Genomic DNA, 22,941 nt, shown 5'->3' on the forward strand with positions numbered 1-22,941 from the left:
TGTGTAAAAATTATATAAAGTGGGGTCTCATTTTGCTTGTTTTGTTCTACTGAATCCATTGAACTAATTATTTCACACATTTCTTGAAAAAAATATTTTTTTAAGATATCAGGTTTAATGGAAGTTTTGACGTTTCACAACAAACCATGTTTATTTATTGTTTTTATACAATATAAATACAAGTGTGACTGGTCATTTTATTCAGTTTTGACCACTGATTCATGTGATATATATTTTGTTTATATTTATTACACAACATTGTCCAGTTTATCAGACAAGTTTTGATGTCAGTTGTATTATTCCAGGATGATGGACAGACAGCATTAATGTATGCTGCCAGGTATGGACACCTGGAGATCTGTAGACTCCTCATTGATACAGGATGTAAGATTGTCCAGTTTATCAGACTAGTTTTAATGTCAGTTGTAGGATATGTTGTATATTATTGATATTGACAACAAAGTATTGTCCATTATAGTTACATGTTATTTGGTTATATTATAGATTGATGGATACACAGCTTTACATTATGCTGCTTGGAATGCATATCTACTGATAACAAGATGTCTAGTAGAACAAGGTGCCAGTCCCTTGGTTAAATCACTTGAGGTAATATTTTATAGTATATGACCAGTGTTCAACTATTAAAAGTAATGAATCACTTAAAAGATGTATAAGATATGTTTGGTCAAATGGATTTTTTTTCAAGGCTATAATCAAAAGTCATATGATCGTTTAAATTGGACTTAAAATATGAAAATGTTTTATAGACTTGGATGGCTAAATTTTACTATAAAACACATGAACCTAATATTTTTACCAAAATCTCCAAACATCTAATGCATTTAATTAGACCACTTGCACATTTTGGGTGATTAGTTGTACCAGAAATGTTTATTTTTATTCAAAAATGTGTATGGATAAACAATAAGATTGGACTAAAACCAGTTTAAATAAACTGTCAAACAACAATCTGTTGTCTTGACAATTATAACAAAATTATTAATTGGTATCAAAATATTCTAAGCAATGCGTTCATGGTGTTTTTAATGTTTAAACAGATGCAAACAAAGACTTGAGGTGGGAATTGACAGATAATTTTTTGAATCAAGAAAATAACTAGACAATATTTATATGATTCAAAAGAGGGGAAATAAAAATTGGCTATTTATTTCATATTATTGGTAGTTTCAAAAAATTTAGTTCAATTATTTGAAATAGATACTCATATGACAACTGGAAATTTCTTCAAATTCCTGTTTTCATATTTGTTAATTTCCTTATTTATACAATATCAATGTAAACACTAAAACCATGAAATACTGTAAAATAACAATATACAGATATAGGAGGGTGTGGATTCAGTATTCACGTATAAGGAGTGTGTGGATTGGGAACAGATATAGGACAGTGTGGATGGGGTATACATATATAGGAGAGTGTGGATGGAGTATACAGAAATAGGAGGGTGTGGATAGGGTATACAGATATAGGAGGGTGTGGATAGGGTATACAGATATAGGAGGGTGTGGATAGGGTATACAGATATAGAAGGGTGTGGATAGGGTATACAGATATAGGGGAGTGTGGATAGGGTATACAGATATAGGAGGGTGTGGATAGGGTATACAGACATAGGGGAGTGTGGATAATGTATACAGATATAGGAGAGTGTAGATGGAGTATACAGAAATAGGAGGGTGTGGATAGGGTATACAGATATAGGAGAGTGTGGATAGGGTATACAGACATAGGAGAGGGTGGATAGGGTATACAGATATAGGAGGATGTGTATGGGGTGTACATATATTGGAGGGTGTGGATAGAGTATACAGACATAGGAGGGTGTGAATAGGGTATACAGACATAGGAGGGTGTGAATTGGGTATACAGATATAGGAGGGTGTGGATAGGGTATACAGATATAGGAGAGGGTTGATAGGGTATACAGATATAGAAGGATGTGTATGGGGTGTACATATATAGGAGGGTGTGGATAGGGTATACAGACATAGGAGGGTGTGAATAGGGTATACATACATAGGAGGGTGTGGATAGGGTATACAGATATAGGAGGGTGTTGATAGGGTATACAGACATAGGAGAGGGTGGATAGGGTATACAGATATAGGAGGATGTGTATGGGGTGTACATATATAGGAGGGTGTGGATAGGGTATACAGACATAGGAGGGTGTGAATATGGTATACAGACATAGGAGGGTGTGAATTGGGTATACAGATATAGGCGGGTGTGGATAGGGTATACAGATATAGGAGAGGGTGGATAGGGTATACAGATATAGGAGGATGTGTATGGGGTGTACATATATAGGAGGGTGTGGATAGGGTATACAGACAGGAGGGTGTGAATAGGGTATACAGACATAGGAGGGTGTGAATTGGGTATACAAACATAGGAGGGTGTGAATTGGGTATACAGATGTTGGAGGATGTGGATAGGGTATACAGATATAAAAGGGTGTGAATAGTGTATACAGATATAGGAGAGTGTGGATAGGATATACAGACATAGGAGAGTGTGGATAGAGTATACATATATAGGAGAGGGTGGATAGTGTTTACAGATATAGGAGGGTGTGGATAGGGTATACAGATATAGGAGGGTGTGAATAGGATATACAGATATAGGGGGTGTGAATTGGGTATATAGATATAGGAGGATGTGTATAGGGTATACCGACATAGGAGGGTGTGGATAGGGTATACAGACATAGGAGGGTGTGGATAGGGTATACAGACAAAGGAGTGTGTGGATAGGGTATACAGATATAGGAGGGTGTGGATGGGGTATACATATATAGGAAGTTGTGAATTGGGTATACAGATGTAGGAGGATGTGGATAGGGTATACAGAAATAGGAGGGTGTGGATAGGGTATACAAATATAGAAGGGTGGGGATTGGGTATACATATATAGGAGGGCGTGGATAGGGTATACAGACAAAGGAGTGTGTGGATAGGGTATACAGACAGGAGGGTGTGGATAGGGTATACAGACATAGGAGGGTGTGGATGTGGTATACAGATATAGGAAGTTGTGAATTGGGTATACAGATATAGGAGGATGTGGATAGGGTATACAGACATAGGAGGGTGTGGATAGGGTATACAGACATAGGAGGGTGTGGATGTGGTATACAGATATAGGAAGTTGTGAATTGGGTATACAGATATAGGAGGATGTGGATAGGGCAAACAGAAATAGGAGGGTGTGGATAGGGTATACAGATATAGAAGGGCGGGGATGGGATATACAGATATAGGAGGGTGTGGATAGGGTATACAGACAAAGGAGTGTGTGGATAGGGTATACAGACAGGAGGGTGTGGATAGGGTATACAGACATAGGAGGGTGTGGATGTGGTATACAGATATAGGAAGTTGTGAATTGGGTATACAGATATAGGAGGATGTGGATAGGGTATACAGACATAGGAGGGTGTGGATAGGGTATACAGACATAGGAGAGTGTGAATTGGGTATACAGATATAGGAGTGTGAATTGGGTATACAGATATAGGAGGGTGGGGATAGGGTAAACAGACATAGGAGGGTGTGGATAGGGTATACAGACATAGGAAGGTGTGGATAGGGTATACAGACATAGGAGAGTGTGGATAGGGTATACAGACATAGGAGGGTGTGGATAGGGTATACAGACATAAGAGGGTGTGGATAGGGTATACAGACATAAGAGGGTGTGGATAGGGTATACAGATATAGGAGGGTGTGGATGGGGTATACAGATATAGGAGGGTGTGGATAGTGTATACAGACATGAGGGTGTGGATAGGGTATACAGACATAGGAGTGTGTGGATAGGGTATACAGACATTGGAGGGTGTGGATGTGGTATACAGATATAGGAAGTTGTGAATTGGGTATACACATATAGGAGGATGTGGATAGGGTATACAGACAAAGGAAGGTGTGGATAGGGTATACATACATAGGAGGGTGTGAATAGGGTATACAGACATAGGAGGGTTTCGATGGGGTATACAGACATATGAGGGTGTGGATTGGGTAAACAGATATAGGAGGGTAGGGATGGGTATACAGATATAGGAGGGTGTGAATTGGGTATACAGACATAGGAGGATGTGGATAGGGTATACAGACATAGGAGGGTGTGGATGGGGTATACAGACATAGGAGGGTGTGGATAGGGTATACAGACATAGGAGAGTGTGAATTGGGTATACAGACATAGGAGGGTGTGGATAGGGTATACAGACATAGGAGGGTGTGGATTTGGTTTACAGATATAGGAGGGTGTGAATTGGGTATACAGATATAGGAGGATGTGTATAGGGTATACAGACATAGGAGGGTGTGGATAGGGTATACAGACATAGGAGGGTGTGGATGTGGTATACAGATATAGGAAGTTGTGAATTGGGTATACACATATAGGAGGATGTGGATAGGGTATACAGACAAAGGAAGGTGTGGATAGGGTATACATATATAGGAGGGTGTGAATAGGGTATACAGACATAGGAGGGTTTCGATGGGGTATACAGACATATGAGGGTGTGGATTGGGTAAACAGATATAGGAGGGTAGGGATGGGTATACAGATATAGGAGGGTGTGAATTGGGTATACAGATATAGGAGGATGTGGATAGGGTTTACAGACATAGGAGGGTGTGGATAGGGTATACAGACATAGGAGGGTGTGGATAGGGTATACAGACATAGGAGGATGTGTATAGGGTATACAGACATAGGAGAGTGTGAATTGGGTATACAGATATAGGAGGGTGTGGATAGGGTATACAGACATAGGAGGGTGTGGATAGGGTATACAGACATAGGAGGGTGTGGATAGGGTATACAGACATAGGAAGGTGTGGATAGGGTATACAGACATAAAAGGGTGTGGATAGGGTATACAGACATAGGAGGGTGTGGATAGGGTATACAGACATAGGAGGGTGTGGATGGGGTTTACAGATATAGGAGGGTGTGAATTGGGTATACAGATATAGGAGGATGTGTATAGGGTATACAGACATAGGAGGGTGTGGATAGGGTATACAGACATAGGAGGGTGTGAATAGGGTATACAGACATAGGAGAGTGTGAATTGGGTATACAGATATAGGAGGGTGTGGATAGGGTATACAGACATAGGAGGGTGTGGATGGGGTTTACAGATATAGGAGGGTGTGAATTGGGTATACAGATATAGGAGGATGTGTATAGGGTATACAGACATAGGAGGGTGTGGATAGGGTATAGACATAGGAGGGTGTGAATAGGGTATACAGACATAGGAGAGTGTGAATTGGGTATACAGATATAGGAGGGTGTGGATAGGGTATACAGACATAGGAGGGTGTGGATAGGGTATACAGATATAGGAGGGTGTGGATAGGGTATACAGACATAGGAGGGTGTGGATAGGGTATACAGACATAGGAGGGTGTGGATAGGGTATACAGACATAGGAGGGTGCGGATAGGGTATACAGACATAGGAGGGTGTGGATAGGGTATACAGATATAGAAGGGTGTTGATGGGGTATATAGATATAGGAGGATGTGTGTTGTGTATACAGATATAGGAGGGTATGAAAAGGTTATACATATATAGGAGGGTGTGGAGAGGGTATACATATTTAGGAGGGTAGGGAAGGGATGTATAGATACAGAAGTGGAGGGGGTTTACAGATATAGGAGGGTGTGGATGGGATATACATATATAGGAGGGTGTGTATGGGTTATACAGATATAGGAGGGTGCGTATGGGGTATGCATATCTAGGAGGGTGTGTATAGGTTTACCCATATAGGAGGGTGTGTATGGACTATACATATATAGGAGGGTGTGGATGGGATATACAGATATAGAAGGGTGTGGATGGGATATACAGATATAGAATGGTGTGGATGGGATATACATATATAGGAGGGTGTGGATGGGATATACAGATATACAAAAAACTATGTTAATTAGACATGCTTTGATACTATATATGCCCTTGAATTTTTACTAGATAACATTTTTGTTCGATTTAGGGATTCCGTATATCGTCAGATTATCGGAATTCCAATGGGGACTAACTGTGCACCACTTATTGAGGACCTCTTTTTGTATTGTTATGAGTTACAATTTATGACAAAAATAGGCAAAGACCCATCAAAACAACATCTGATAAACAAATTTAATAATACTTTTAGATATTTGGATGATATTTTGGCTCTCAATAATGACGACTTCAGTATGTATATTAATGAAATTTATCCTGTTGAACTTACTTTAAATAAAGCTAATACTAATAATGACCACTGCCCTTTCCTCGATCTTGATATCTATATCACTAACGGAAAGCTGAATACTAAAATTTATGATAAAAGGGATGAATTTTCATTTCCTATCGTTAATTATCCGTTTTTAGATGGTGACGTTCCCTTGTCACCATCTTACGGTGTTTATATATCTCAACTTGTACGATTCGCTCGTGTATGTAACAATGTTTTAGATTTTAACGAGAGAAATTTATGTATTACTGAAAAATTATTACACCAGGGTTTTCGATATCACAAACTAGTCAAAACATTTACTTAATTTTATCATCGGTATAAAGACATCATTCGTAAATATAGCTCAACTTGCAGACTTTTTATACGTTCAGGTATTTCACATCCAATTTTTTATGGAAATATTCTTTATGAAGCTCAAAGGTGTCAGTATTCACCTCAGAAACTTACAAAACCTTTGAATAGACTTATTAAGAAGGGATATAATTACGATACTGTTGTCAAGTCATTAAAGATTGCATATTTTGGCGTTAATATTGAGTCACTGATAAGGTCTTTGCGTCGGAACTAAACAAATTTATTCTAAAAACAGTTGTTGGCATGACACAGGTTATGTTCTTGTCATATATGTTATGATGGTATGATACTAAACCCCTAACGGGAAGGATTGTGCCTGATGTTCATATGATGAAATCATAATCTTTCAGTCAGTTTAATTGAAGTCTGGAGCTGGCATGTCAGTTAACTGCTAGTAGTCTGTTGTTATTTATGTATTATTGTCATTTTGTTTATTTTCTTTGGTTACATCTTCTGACATCAGACTCGGACTTCTCTTGAACTGAATTTTAATGTGCCTATTGTTATGCGTTTACTTTTCTACATTGGTTAGAGGTATAGGGGGAGGGTTGAGATCTCACAAACATGTTTAACCCCGCCGCATTTTTGCGCCTGTCCCAAGTCAGGAGCCTCTGGCCTTTGTTAGTCTTGTATTATTTTAATTTTAGTTTCTTGTGTACAATTTGGAAATTAGTATGGCGTTCATTATCACTGAACTAGTATATATTTAGTAAGGGGCCAGCTGAAGGACGCCTCCGGGTGCGGGAATTTCTCGCTACATTGAAGACCTGTTGGTGACCTTCTGCTGTTGTTTTTTTATTTGGTCGGGTTGTTGTCTCTTTGACACATTTCCCATTTCCCATTTCCATTCTCAATTTTATTTTTTACAGAGTTTGTCTTTAGTGCCGTGTGGAGGCAGTAGAGTGCCTCCCCGTGCTTCAGGTTTATGCTCTTATAATATACTAGATTATGGAGTGTGTGTCCGAGCGAGAACTGCTCTAGTTCATTATTTTGGAAATATTTATCAAAAAGTAGTATTTCAATATTCAGCCCCATTCTACTATTTAGTCAGCCATCAGTCCTACCCTGATATACACTATCATTTTCGGGTAATTTATACTGATAGCATTTGACATTTTCAGCCGAACAAAAATTCATCAATTTTACATAACTTAAATTATTGTATGCTGGTTCATATTCTGGACCCCAATCTTTGCTCCTTTATTATGTAATTCACTAACAAAACAATTTTGAAGCTTAGAAATGGAAAAATACTAAAAACTAAACTTGTTCAAAGGGTATCTACACGTCTCAATCTTCAAAAGCGGTTATCTAAAAATACTACCATCGCTAACATTTTTAACAATAAAAATCGTGGTTACCCTTCTATCGATAAGTGTCATGCCAAAAAATGACTTACATGTCCCGTCTTTCCACCAACAATACGGTAAGGTCCACGTTTAATGGTCGCACATTTTCTTTAAATTTTGAAACTGATATAACTTGAAAAACAAACAGTATTGTTTATTTACTCACATGAAACAAACCGGGGTGTGGTATTCAGTACGTAGGAGAAACTGGACGATATTTATCTAAACGCACTCAAGAACATCTGTATCGTTTTAAAAGACCAAATAAATTCAAAAGTATCATTTACCAACACCTTAAGAAGCACAACCATCCTCTTAAATATTTAGCAGTTCAACCTTTAGAAGTAGTAAATAAGCAGCCTGGTGAATCGCATTCGAAGTTTGTACGATCACGGAAAATAATTGAATTAAATTGGATTAAAAAATTACAGACAGTTTACCCTCTCGGCCTAAATGATAATATCATGGGAATTGGTAATATATCTAGAACCAATTCCGTTAACATTTTGGATATAGTTTCTAAAACTGTTCGTAAAAAACGTTCTCACTGTCGTAGAACAAATCTCAATCAAAGAAAATTTCGGGCCAATCATACCAATATTTCGGACCTTATTTCTATTTCAGAAAACAACGGCAGACATTATCTATTAACAAAACTCTGTTTGTTACCGGTTAATAAGTTAAATAAAATTTTGGAGGATTGCAACACAATTTCATATAGTAGTCCTAAGTATGAAATTGTTCAAATTATTATGGCATATTGTTATTCTAAATTATTTCCAAAAATTGATCGCCCTGAAGATCATAAAAAACATTTTATTAAAATTAAGTATGTCAATAAAGGCTTTGATTTTGTAAATATTGCCGGTATATTTAACGACCATTCTGTTAAAGAACAAATTCCTGGATATTTTGACAATACTGAGCTACCTCTTATTTGTTATATTTACAAGAAATCTACCTGGAAATTTGTGTTTAATTATAGTCAATTGTGGAAAGATGTTAATATCAGTGAAAATACACCTACTTCATGTAATTGCAGTAATTCCGAATATATTTATGGACCCATTTCCCATGTTATAACAGGAAATCTTAACATCGTTCAAGACCGAGAGTTAAAATCATTCCTCAGTAAAGGACCTAAATATCGTCCCCCGTCAATTATTAATTGGAATGAGTGTCGTAATATCATCCACGACTCACTCCATACTTACTGTATGAAATGGATAAAACGGGAAAAAGCTGACAAAAAATTTTTGGACTCTTTTTTTTAATTTAGTAATGAAGATAGTTGATATACGTATTCAACATTTTAAAGAACATTTTACTATTAACAATAACCATTGGATTATCGGAATTCCAATGGGGACTAACTGTGCAACACTTAATGCGGACCTCTTTTTGTATTGTTATGAGTTACAATTTATGACAAAAATAAGCAAAGACCCATCAAAACAACATCTGATAAACAAATTTAATAATACTTTTAGATATTTGGATGATATTTTGGCTCTAAATAATGACGACTTCAGTATGTATATTAATGAAATTTATCCTGTTGAACTTACTTTAAATAAAGCTAATACTAATAATGACCACTGCCCTTTCCTCGATCTTGATATCTATATCACTAACGGAAAGCTGAATACTAAAATTTATGATAAAAGGGATGATTTTTCATTTCCTATCGTTAATTATCCGTTTTTAGATGGTGACGTTCCCTTGTCACCATCTTACGGTGTTTATATATCTCAACTTGTACGATTCGCTCGTGTATGTAACAATGTTTTAGATTTTAACGAGAGAAATTTATGTATTACTGAAAAATTATTACACCAGGGTTTTCGATATCACAAACTAGTCAAAACATTTACTTAATTTATCATCGGTATAAAGACATCATTCGTAAATATAGCTCAACTTGCAGACTTTTTATACGTTCAGGTATTTCACATCCAATTTTTTATGGAAATATTCTTAATAAAGCTCAGTATTCACCTCAGAAACTTACAAAACCTTTGAATAGACTTATTAAGAAGGGATATAATTACGATACTGTTGTCAAGTCATTAAAGATTGCATATTTTGGCGTTAATATTGAGTCACTGATAAGGTCTTTGCGTCAGAACTAAACAAATTTATTCTAAAAACAGTTGTTGGCATGACACGGGTTATGTTCTTCTCATATATGTTATGATGGTATGATACTAAACCCCTAACGGGAAGGATTGTGCCTGATGTTCATATGATGAAATCATAATCTTTCAGTCAGTTTAATTGAAGTCTGGAGCTGGCATGTCAGTTAACTGCTAGTAGTCTGTTGTTATTTATGTATTATGTTGTTATTTATGTATTATTGTCATTTTGTTAATTTTCTTTGGTTACATCTTCTGACATCAGACTCGGACTTCTCTTGAACTGAATTTTAATGTGCCTATTGTTATGCGTTTACTTTTCTACATTGGTTAGAGGTATAGGGGAGGGTTGAGATCTCACAAACATGTTTAACCCCGCCGCATTTTTTCGCCTGTCCCAAGTCAGGAGCCTCTGGCCTTTGTTAGTCTTGTATTATTTTAATTTTAGTTTCTTGTGTACAATTTGGAAATTAGTATGGCGTTCATTATCACTGAACAAGTATATATTTGTTTAGGGGCCAGCTGAATGACGCCTCCGGGTGTGGGAATTTCTCGCTACATTGAAGACCTGTTGGTGACCTTCTGCTGTTGTTTTTTTATTTGGTCGTGTTGTTGTCTCTTTGACACATTCCCCGTTTCCATTCTCAATTTTATAGAAGGGTGTGGATGGGATATACAGTTATAGAAGGGTGTGGATGGGATATACAGATATATAACGGTGTGGATGGGGTTACAGATATAGGCGGGTGTGTATGGACTAAACAGATAGAGAAGGGTGTGGATGGGGTTTACAGATATAGGAGGGTAAGGATGGGGTATACAGATATAAGAGGTTGTGGATGGATATACAGATATAGAAGGGTGTGTATGGTCTATATAGATATAGGAGGGTGTGTATATAGATGATAATTAAGGCAATGTATGTAAAGACAACTGTTTAGCCATTATATTCATATACAATAAATGTATTTCCACCCACGGAGTTGTCACATGATAATATGACGTCAAAAAATGAACCAGTACAAAAGTATGGATGTTACGTTCCAGCGACAATCTCAACAGTGGATGGGCTATTCAAATATAGGAGACTTTGGATAGGGTATAAAGACATAGGAGGGTGTTGAGGGGTTTTACAGATATAGGAGGATAGGGAAGGGGTATACAGATATAGGAGGGTAGGGAAGGGGTATACAGATATAGGAGGGTGGGGAGGTGGTATACATATATAGGAGGGTGTGAGTGGGATATTCAGATGTTAGAGGGTGTGGGTGGGGAATACAGGTAGAGAAGAATGTGGATGGGGTATACAAGTATAGGAGGATGTGGATTGCGTATACAAATATAGAAGGTTGTGGATGGGTACACTAATGCAGGAGGGAGTGAATGGGTTTATACAGATATAGGAGGATGTAGTGGGTTTATCCAGATATAGACAAACAGTTAATAATAGTATAAGAATATAAAGAACTGTCATGATAATGTGTCCAAAAAATGTAAAAAGATAATTAAAGATGAAATCCCCCCATATCCCACACCATTTGTGTAGATATAAGGATGCATTTATCATTCTTTAAACTGCAACAAAAATCAAGACCAAATGGGGACAGTTGAAGCAATTATTCATATCCTTTATAAAAAAAGAGTTAAAAGCCTATTTGAAGTCTTCAGAAAATTGTGAACAATAATCTGAATGTTGTCTGAAGAGATATATTTAATGAACGAAAATGATATGGTTAGCATCTTTAAAAATAAAATAAAACACCACCCAGCTACTAATTGTAAGATATATGTTAAAAAAAGTCTTCTTTGTAATAAAAAAGATGAAAGCAATATAAAGATTTATCTGTTACGTGTATTTCAGGGTCAGACTCCATACGACTTAGCAGCAAAAGGGATGAACGGACAGTATAAAGAAGTGATGAAATACTTACAGGTACAAATATAGTGTTGAATTACAAATAGAAAATAAGTTACAAAATATAAAGAAATATAAAACCAAGAATACAAATGCTGCAAAACCAAGATTCTTAAGGAGAAAAATCTTTAAACAATTAAACATTAGTCTTGAAAAAAAAATTCAAATTGTAATGCAATAATTTGTTAACACGATTTTGATTCGACAACATCATATATTTGGGGACTTTAACTAGCTAAGCCATCATTTTTCAATTCACTAATTTATTGTTATGTATTTCTTCAATAATCAACAAAATTAGCAGATGTTTTCTATTTCATACTAGAGTGAACGAGGCGAGAGCAAATTTTTTAAATTCGATTTATGATATTCTTTCACAGACAGTATGTCGACAATTAACTGTGTTTTTTTTTAAATTTTATATAGAATGCTTTAAAATGGAGATAACTGTATTGTATTTTAAGCTTTGCCTTCGTAAAACTTTGCAAGTATCCTTTACCTAGTTGACTTCTCAGTTCTGTATCACTAGGCTTTTATCATTCAGCTTGTGAGTTTGTGTTCTTCATGTGGCAGGATTTCCTTAATTCATTCCAGCAATTGGGTTTTTACACATTTTTTTTCGTATTGCTGTCCCAAGTCAGGAGCCTGTAATTCAGTGGTTGGCTTTTTTTGCTGTGTTACCTTTTTGTTTTGCGTTCATTTTTTTTTTGTTTTAATTGTTTTACATTTGTCGTTTTTGGGCCTTTTATAGCTTTGCTTATTGTTGAAGGCTGTACGGTGACCTACATTTGTTAATTTCTGTGTCATTTGGTCTCTTATGTGGAGTTGTCTCTGTCTTGAAATAGAAGTTCCTTCATTATATAAGTTCCAAATGAAAAAGGATTCTGGAATATTATTTCCAGGGGAAAAAATATTACAGTATATGTTCCTAACGAAATAAATGATATAGATTTGTTTTTCCGACAGGAACAGATATTATGACATTGTTTATAACAAAGTTTTGTAGTGGAACATTGGTTAGGCGGAACAAATATCTCATTGGCAATCATATCACATCATCTTTTTAGCTCACCTGGCCCGAAGGGCCAAGTGAGCTTTTCCCATCACTTTGCGTCCATCGTCTGTGGTATGTCGTCGTCCGTCGTCGTTAACTTTTACAAAAATCTTCTCCTCTGAAACTACTGGGCCAAATTAAACCAAACTTGGCCACAATCATCATTGGGGTATCTTGTATAAAAAATGTGTCCGATGACCCGGCCAACCAACCAAGATGGCCGCCATGGCTAAAAATAGAACATAGGGGTAAAATGCAGTTTTTGGCTTATAACTCAAAAATCAAAGCATTTAGTGCAAATTTGACATGGAGGTTAAATTGTTTATCAGGTCAAGATCTATCTGTCCTGAAATTTTAAGATGAATCAGACAACCCATTGTTGGGTTGCTTCCCCTAAATTGGTAATTTTAAGGAAATTTTACTGTTTTTGGTTATTATCTTGAATATTATTATAGATAGAGATAAACTGTAAACAGCCATAATGTACAGCAATTTAAGACTCAAAAATAGGTCAAAATGACCAAAATGGTCAATTGACCCCCTAAGAAGTTATTGTCCTTTATAATCAATTTTTAACAATTTTCATAAAATTTGTAAATTTTTACTAACATTTTCCACTGAAACTACACGGACAAGTTCATTATAGATAGAGATAATTGTAAGCAGCAAGAATGTTCAGTTAAGTATGATGTACAAACACATCACAATCACTTAACACAATTTTGTCATGAACTGTCTGCTTCCTTTGTTTAATTCACAAATACCAAGGTGAGCTACACAGGCTCTTAAGAGCCTCTAGTTTTTATAATGCTTGAAGATGTTGATTTGATATTTAGTACATAGTGTTACCTTGACAAGTTATAGTTCAAGATCAAATTTTCTCATCACTTGGCGTCCGGCGTCCGTCGTCTGGCGTCATCCGGCGTTAACTTTTACAAAAATCTTATTCTCTGAACTACTGGGCCAAATTAAACCAAACTTGGCCACAATCATCATTGATGTATCTAGTTTAAAATTTGTGTTTTTTGACCCGGACAACCAACCAAGATGGTCGCCATGGCTAAAAATAGAACATAGGGGTAAAATGCAGTTTTTGGCTTATAACTCAAAAACCAAAGCATTTAGAGCAAATCTGAATGGGGTTAAATTGTTTATCAGGTCAAGATCTATCTGCCCTGAAATTTTCAGATGAATCAGACAACCCATTGTTGGGTTGCTGCCCCTAAATTGGTAATTTTAAAGAAAATTTACTGTTTTTGGTTATTATCTTGAATATTATTATAGATGGAGATAAACTGTAAACAGCAATAATGTTCATCAAAGTAAGATTTACAAATAAGTCAACATGTCCAAAATGGTCAGTTGACCCCTTTAGGAGTTATTGCCCTTTATAGTCAATTTTTAAATTTTTTTCGTAAATCTTAGTTAACTTTAACAAAATTCTTCTTCTCTGAAACTACTGGGCCAAATTTTATCAAATATAGCCAGAATCATTATTAGGCTACAGTTGGGTGCAGACCAAGCATTACATGTAGACGGGCCGAAAAAGTTAACGCGGCGTTTACTCGCGTGCACTTCATGTAAACGCCGCCTTAACTGTGCGTTAACTCCGAAATTGCAGTAGACATTAAAAGTAAACGGGCGTTTACTGCGTTTACCTCTGCGTTAACGCAAAAACGGCGCGTCTACTAATTTTGTAAAGAGTAAACGGGCGTTTACTTTCCCGTTTACCTCCGCGTTAACGTGGAAAAATGCGCGTCTTCTATTTTCGTAATAAGTAAACGCGCGTTTACTGTTTGTAGTAAACGCCCGTTAACGCAGTTTGTCATCGTAACCTGGATACACTGACCTTAAATATGAAATGATAAGGAACATCAAAATTAATTGACCAACTGGTTATTTCTGCTTGACATAATGACAATTAAAGTTATTTAAAAATGTCAAACATTTGTATTCAATTGAACAATAATTATAGTAAATTTCTTGTTCTTCGCAAATAATAGTTTAAGTATGTTTATTCAAATACATGTAATTTAATCCTCACCAAAAATAAACAGTTTTCTCATCTAAGACAGACTGACTCGTAAAACAAAATTATTTGATATCATTAACCAAAACTGACAATATTTACCTCTTAACAAGTTATCTTATTCTATATAGAAGTAATTCAGTTATATTTTTATGCCATAATTGACCTTATAATACAATTGACAGCAATTGTTGTACCAGCCTGACGGCCATGAACTCTTTTTATTTAAAATATTGAATAGTAAACAAAATTCTGTAGTTTTAATACATGAGACTAACTCGTAATATGTAATTAGTTGTTCGCAACAACCAAAACTGACCATATAAGCAATTTATTAAGTAAATCTATATAGCTCGCATAGTAAATGAGTTATATTTTGATATAAAGATTGATTGTATAATAAAAAAGGAAGCAATATTTGAATATTATGACATAAAAATTTTGTTTGCATCAATTTAGAGTGACAGCATGTCCTTTTTTATTCAAAATGTTGAATGCAAACAAAATTCAACAGTTTTTTTACCTTAGACTGACTCATATAATAAAATTATTTGTCCGCAAATCAAAACTGACCATATAAGCATTTCATAATGTAAATCTATATAGCCGCATAGTAAATGAGTTATATTTTCATGTAAGAATTGATTGTATAATGAAAAAGATAGCAGTATTTGAATATTATGATTACAAATTTTTACTCACATCCATTTAGAGTGTTAGCATGTCTTTTTTTTATTCAATATATTGAATCGTAAACAAATTTCAGTAGTTTTCATACCTCAGAAAGACTTGTATTATAAAATTATTTGTCTGCAATACTCAAAATTGACCATATAAGCATTTTATTATGTAAATCTATATAGCTGCATAGTAAATGAGTTATATTTTCATGTAAGGATTTATTGTATAATAAAATAGGTAGCAATATTTGAATATTATGACTAAAAAAATTTGTTTGCATCAATTGAGAGTGCCAGCATGTCCTTTTTGTCTTCAAAATATTGATTCGTAAATAAAATTCAATAGTTTTTTTTTACCTTAGACTGACTCATATAATAAATTTATTTGTCCGCAACACTCAAAACTGACCATATAAGCATTTCATTATGTAAATCTATATAGCCACAGTAAATGAGTATATTTTCATGTGAGAATTGATTGTACAATGAAAAAGATAGCAGTATTTGAATATTATGACTAAAATTTTTTACTCCCGTCCATTTAGAATGTTAGCATGTCTTTTTTTTCTTCAATATATTGAATCGTAAACAAATTTCAGTAGTTTTCATACCTCAGACTGACTCGTATTATAAAATTATTTGTCCGCAACACATAAAACTGACCATATAAGCATTTTATTATGTAAATCTATATAGCTGCATAGTAAATGAGTTATATTTTCATGTAAGGATTGATTGTATAATAAAATTGGTAGCAATATTTGAATATTATGACTAAAAAATTTTGTTCGCATCAATTTAGAGTGGCAACATGTCCTTTTTTTATTCAAAATATTGAATCGTAAACAAAATTCAGTAGTTTTCATAACTCAGACTGACTCATATAATAAATTTTTTTGTCCGCAACAACCAAAACTGACCATATAAGCATTTTAGTATGTAAATCTATATAGCGGCATAGTAAATGAGTTATATTTTCATGTAAGGAGTGATTGTATAATAAAATAAGTAGCAATATTTAAATATCATGACTAAAAAATTTTGTTCGCATCAATTTAGAGTGACAGCATGTAATTTTTTTATTCAAAATATTGAATCATAAACAAAATTTAGTAGTTTTCATACTTCAGACTGACTCATAATAAAATTATTTATCCGCAACCACCAAAACTGATTATATTAGCATTTTATTATGTAAATCTATATAGTCACATAGTAAATGAGTTATATTTTCATGTAAGAATTGATTGTATAATATAAAAGGTAGCAATATTTGAATATTATGAATAAAAAAAAAAAGGTTCGCATCAATTTAGAGTGCCAGCAAGTCTTTTTTTTATTCAAAATATTGAATTGTAAACAAAAGTCAGTAGTTTTGGTACCTTAGACAGACTAGTATATAATAAAATTATTTGTCCACAACAACCAAAATTTACCATATAAGCACTTTATTATATAAGTCTATATTGCCATATAGTAAATGAGTTATATTTTCATGTATGGTTTGATTGTATTATATAAAATAGATAGCAAAATTTGCATATAATGACTAAATAAAATTGGTTCACATCAATTTATAGTACCAGCATGTACTTTTTTATACAAATTATTGAATCCTAAACCAATTAAAGTAGTTTTCATACCTCAGACTGACTCTTATTATAAAATGATTTGTTTCACAACAACCAAAACTGACCATATTATCATTTTATTATGTAAATCTATATAATCACATAGTAAATGAGTTATATTTTCATGTAAGAATTGATTGTACAATATAAAAGGTAGCAATATTTGAATATTATGACTAAAAAAAATGGTTTGCATCAATTTAGAGTGTCAGCATGTACTTTTTTTCCTTCAAAATATTGAATCGTAAACAAAATTCAGTAGTTTTCATACCTCAGACTCACTCATATAATAAAATTATTTGTCCGCAACAACCATAACTGACCATTTTTTTATTGTAAATCTATATAGCTGCATAGTAAATGAGTTATATTTTCATTTAAGGATTGATTTTATTATATAAAAAAATTGTTCGCATCAATCATGTCAATTTAGAGTTTCACCATGTTTTTTGTTATTCAAAATATTGAATTGAAACAAATTTCAGTAGTTTTCATACGACTGACTCTTATTATAAAAATATTTGTCCAACAACCAACACAGACCATATTGGCACTCTTTATAGCTGAATAGTAAATGAGTTATATATCCATGTAAAGGATAGCAATATTTGAACATTTAAATTGACGGAATGGTACAAATGACGTACATACTTATGTTACACTTTATAAATATCCCCGTACAATTTACGTTTGATAATTTGTCAAAACAGAAGCTGAAATCATGTAAATCCAAGACAAACGAGGGGAATTTCGATTAAAAATTATATAATGCACCGAGTTATAGAATTCAAAGAGACAATTAAAAATAGGGAAAGAAACAACGTAAACCTTGTTCATATCCCATCAGATAAAAAAAAATTTCCGGTGTCTCGGATAACCTTTCTTTCCATATAGATATTTGTACATGTAATTTTTGAAAAGAAATGATAGAAAATCTGCTAATCAGTAAAATAATGGACTTAATGGAACTGATTGTGTGTAATTGAATAAAATTAATATTCGAATTAAAAGAGTTTATGAATTGTTCTGGTTTAAAACACATATACATAAAATACAAAAAAAGGTCGTTTTTATAAAATAAATGTACAAATGAACTTGAAGTTTATTTATCAATTAATCCAATCAGTTAACGCGAAAAGTAAACGCCCGTTTACTTTCAAGTGCACGTAAAAATACACTTTTAAAATCTGTAGTAAACGCCCGTTTACTTTTAAGTGCACGTAAAAATAAAGTTAACGAATTCTGAAGTAAACACCCGTAAAAATGACCAAAACGGTCAATTGACCCCCTAAGGAGTTATTGTCCTTTACAATCAATTTTTAACAATTTTCATCAATTTTGTAATTTTTTACTAACATTTTCCACTGAAACTACACGGACTAGTTCATTATAGATAGAGATAATTGTAAGCAGCAAGAATGTTCAGTAAAGTGAGATGTGCAAACTCATCACAATCACCTAAACACAATTTTGTCATGAACTGTCTGCTTCCTTTGTTAAATTCACATATATACCAAGGTGAGCGACACAGGCTCTTTAGAGCCTCTAGTTTTGGTTCTGATAATCAGTTTGTAGAGTTATGGTTCTTGGCATTCACACAGGTACTCAGTTTACCACATCTTATTCCGTCATAGTTGAAGATATTGATGTAATATTTGTTATATAGTTAACAGCATGACAAATAATAGATCAAATTATAATTTTTTTTCGATAAAATGAATTTTTAACAGGTGGTGGTGGGGGGGGGGGGGGGGGGGCTGTATTGCAATGCAATAGTCTCCAAATGCTTGTTTTCTTTTTTTGTTTCTTTTAAAAAAAAATACAAACTTTATGAGATATGTAAAAACTGTTTAAAGCAGAAGAGTTCAATATAACATGATCTAAAAATGTCAGCCTGACCAATAACAATGGACCATAGGAGTTATTGACCTTAAATGACATTTTTTACAAATTTTAATGCTTTTCCAATATCTGTGAAAGTTGTCTCAACCACAGTCAATCAATTCAATCAAATAATGAATCCAATTTAGTTTTGAAAAAAATGCCAAAGTGAGTAATACAAGTTCGATTGTGCGTCTTGTTTATTTTCATTTCTGTTTTTTATCTTTAAAACTTTAACACTTGGTCAAAATGATCAGTAAGCCAGGTTTTTCCTGCATAATGTGTAATTGTTGTTTGAACAAAAAGGGGATTTTACAAATTCAAAAACAACCTGTTACCTTTAAACTTTATAATATATCTCTCGTTTATCTTGCAAAATAGGAAATGTACAATATATGTCATGTAATGTGGAGCATTTGTATTATATATTATTAACTGGATTTTTGTGACTTAACCAGATTTTTGTGACAAAAATGTCGGTTATTGATTTGGGGATGTACGGCGGGCGGTCGGGTGGGTGGCAACCAAATGTTGTCCGTGCATTGACTCATGAACAGTTCAACCAAAGCTTTTCAAATTTTGATATGTTGTTACTGATGAAAAAATGGAGATCAAGTTCAATAATGACGATTTTGACTTTTACAGTTCAGGAGTTAGGGTTCTTGAAAGATTGAAAAATGGCGTTTCCAGTCGTGTCCATGCATTTACTCATGAACTATTCAACAAAAGCTTTTCAAATTGTAGTATCTTGTTACTGGTGACAAATTGGAGTTCAAGTTCAATAATAACGATTTTGACTTTTACCGTTCAGGAGGTATGGTTCTTGAAAGATCGAAAAATGTCGTTTCCATTCATGTTGAACCATTCTTCTCATAAATATATGTAATGATGGTATGATACTAAACCCCTAACGGGAAGGATTGTGCCTGATGTTCATATGATGAAATCACAATCTTTCAGTCAGTTTAATTGAAGTCTGGAGCTGGCATGTCAGTTAACTGCTAGTAGTCTGTTTAGTCCTATAACATATGACCTCAGGGGCATTATTTACTTTTTCTATTTGCTGTTCTGATATCTTTTTTTTACTATCAATGTGCCACCCTCGCATTAAAAAAAAATAAAAAATGAAAATATCAGTATAAAAACGTTAAAAATTGAATAAGAATGCGAAGTCATATGTTATAGGACTAATTTACAGTGCATTTTCCTCATTTTTCAGACTGTCATGTCAGAGAAATCTTCAGGTGTAACTGCTAAACAAGGGAGAGAAGGTAACTTTTATTGACTTTTATTTCATTAGTTTTTACACATTTTCATGATTATACCCCCACTCTAGGAATTGCAGAATGACAACATGTTTACTGTACGACTTTATCCTATTAATTGCATTGTATTGATGAGATAATTCACTATAATACCAAGATACTAACAAACTATGAAGCTATAGTGTCAGCAGCTTTCTTGTATATATAAAGTAGCAAGTTAAAGTACCATCAAACTATATGGTCATATATAGTACATGCTTATTTGTACTCTGCAATAGTAAGGAATATTCTACTTTGCTAGAATTATTTCAACAAGAAAAGTACTCATTGTAAAGATGACACGCTAACATGAGAGGTGTTAGAAACCATATATTTTGTCTGACCTGGGACAAAAGTCATTGAAAGCGAGACAAAGGGATAACAATTCAATCATGTATTTGATCCGTGATTCAGATAAATTTTGCTTTGTCAAGTCAGTATCTCTGCATTTTTTGCTCTAGTACTATTAAACAGTAGGTCAACTATATTTCATGTATAGAATAATTGTAAAGGAGCCTGATGTTCGTTTGTGGTTCATGAGTGTTTCTCGTTTCTCGTTTTTGTTTAACATGAATTATCATTGATACATGTATGGTTATATTTATAAATTGACTGTTTACAAAAACTTGTAATTTTTTAAATACTAAGGCTTTTCTACCTCAGGCATGTATTAACTAAGCTGTATTTGGCAGAACTTTTAGGAATTTTGGTCCTGAATGCTCTCAATTGCGTACTTTTTTTTGGCATTTTTAACTTTTTTGGATTTGAGCCTCACTGATGAGACGAAAAGCACGTCTGGCGTATTTACAAAATTTAGTCCTGGTATCTATGATGAGTTTATTTATTATATATTCTCTCCTTGACGGAGTCAAAAAGTGAGACATAGATATGCTGTTTCCGGCGTCGGCGATGGCAGCGGCGTCAACAATTGTATAAGTTTGTCATTAGGTCTAATTTATGCTGAACCACTTGTAGTAGGTCAATGATATTTGGCATGCAGTTGTATTTGCATTGGCACATCTTATTTCCACAGAGATTATTTGGCCCTGTCGCCTCAATCATGGTCTATTGACGTTGAAACTTTTGCTTAGTTTACATTTATTAGTTTGCGATTATATCAGTTTATTGGTAACCACTATTGGTAGGTCAATGATATTTGGTATGCAGTTGTTAAAACATCGGTAAATTTTATTTTCATGAAGATTATTTGGCCCCGGCCCCTCAGTCATGGTCTATTGACTTGAAACTTTTGCTTAGTTTACAGGTATAAGTTTTTTATTAGGTCAGTTCAAGGGGAACCATTAGTGGTAGACCAATGTTAATTGGTATGCAGTTTTATAAGGAGTAGCACATCTCATTTCCATGGAGAATATTTGGCCCTGCTCTTCAGTCATGGTCTCTTGACTTTAATGCTTTTGCTTAGTTTACGTGTGTTAGTTTGTGATTAGATCAGTTTAAGATGAACCGCTTATGTTAAGTCAATGATATGCATAAGTATTGGCATTTGTAAGTCTCGTTTCCTTGGAGATTATATAGTGTCACCCCCTCATCATGGTTCATTGACTTGTTTGTGTTTAGGTTTGTTTAAAGGGAACACCTTATGATAAGTCTATGGTATAGAGCCTTGGTGTATTGGTTAGTGCACCAGACTACTAACACAAAGGTTCCTGGATCGATCCCCGTTTTGGGGAGAAAATTTCAGTAACTGAATTTTCAACTGTCCTTTCACACCATTTGCAAGTATGGTCTTGAGAAACGATGATAGTCTGTCATAAGGGGAACATAAGTGACTGACCCGTGTGAAGAGACAGCCATATCTCTTGCATGTAAAGACACCTTTGTAGATTTCGAAAAAAAGAGCAGTTTTATGCCGCTACAGGGTAGCACTCGCACCTGCAAAGTGGAAAGGGATTAATATTAGTTGCAATATTCCCAATCCACTATGAATAAATATGTTTAAACTAAGTCAATGGTATGCAATTGTATAAGCATTGGCACATCTCATTCCCATGGAAATTGGTTAGCCATGTACCATCAGTCATGGTTCATTGACTTTGAATACTGCATAACTAACTTAAGTATTGTTTTTTTTAATTTCAACATTTGCATTATCAAAATTACAAAAAGGCGAGACATTTCTCTGTGTTAACAGTTTATTTATAGAATTAAACGGTTGGTTTTTCTCGTTTGAATGGTTTAACACTAGTCTTTTTTGGGACCCTTTATAGCTTGCTGTTCAATGTGAGCCAAGGCTCTGTGTTGAAGACCGTACTTTGACCTATAATGGTTTTTCTTTTACAAATTGTAACTTGGA

General features: G+C 34.3%; 1 protein-coding gene across 1 annotated transcript; it reads left to right on the plus strand.

The window, feature by feature from the left end:
* Positions 1-284: 284 nt before the first annotated feature.
* On the plus strand, positions 285-20,646 carry LOC134684320 (ankyrin repeat domain-containing protein 6-like). The gene is made up of 4 exons (XM_063543607.1): positions 285-437; positions 505-609; positions 11,995-12,066; positions 20,543-20,646. The coding sequence occupies exons 1-4, from the start codon at positions 285-287 to the stop codon at positions 20,606-20,608; spliced, it is 396 nt and encodes a 131-aa protein (XP_063399677.1). The 3' UTR covers positions 20,609-20,646.
* The last annotated feature ends 2,295 nt before the right edge of the window (positions 20,647-22,941 follow it).

Source organism: Mytilus trossulus, chromosome 9 (genome assembly GCF_036588685.1).
Source record: "Mytilus trossulus isolate FHL-02 chromosome 9, PNRI_Mtr1.1.1.hap1, whole genome shotgun sequence".
Classification (NCBI taxonomy): Eukaryota; Metazoa; Mollusca; class Bivalvia; order Mytilida; family Mytilidae; genus Mytilus; species Mytilus trossulus.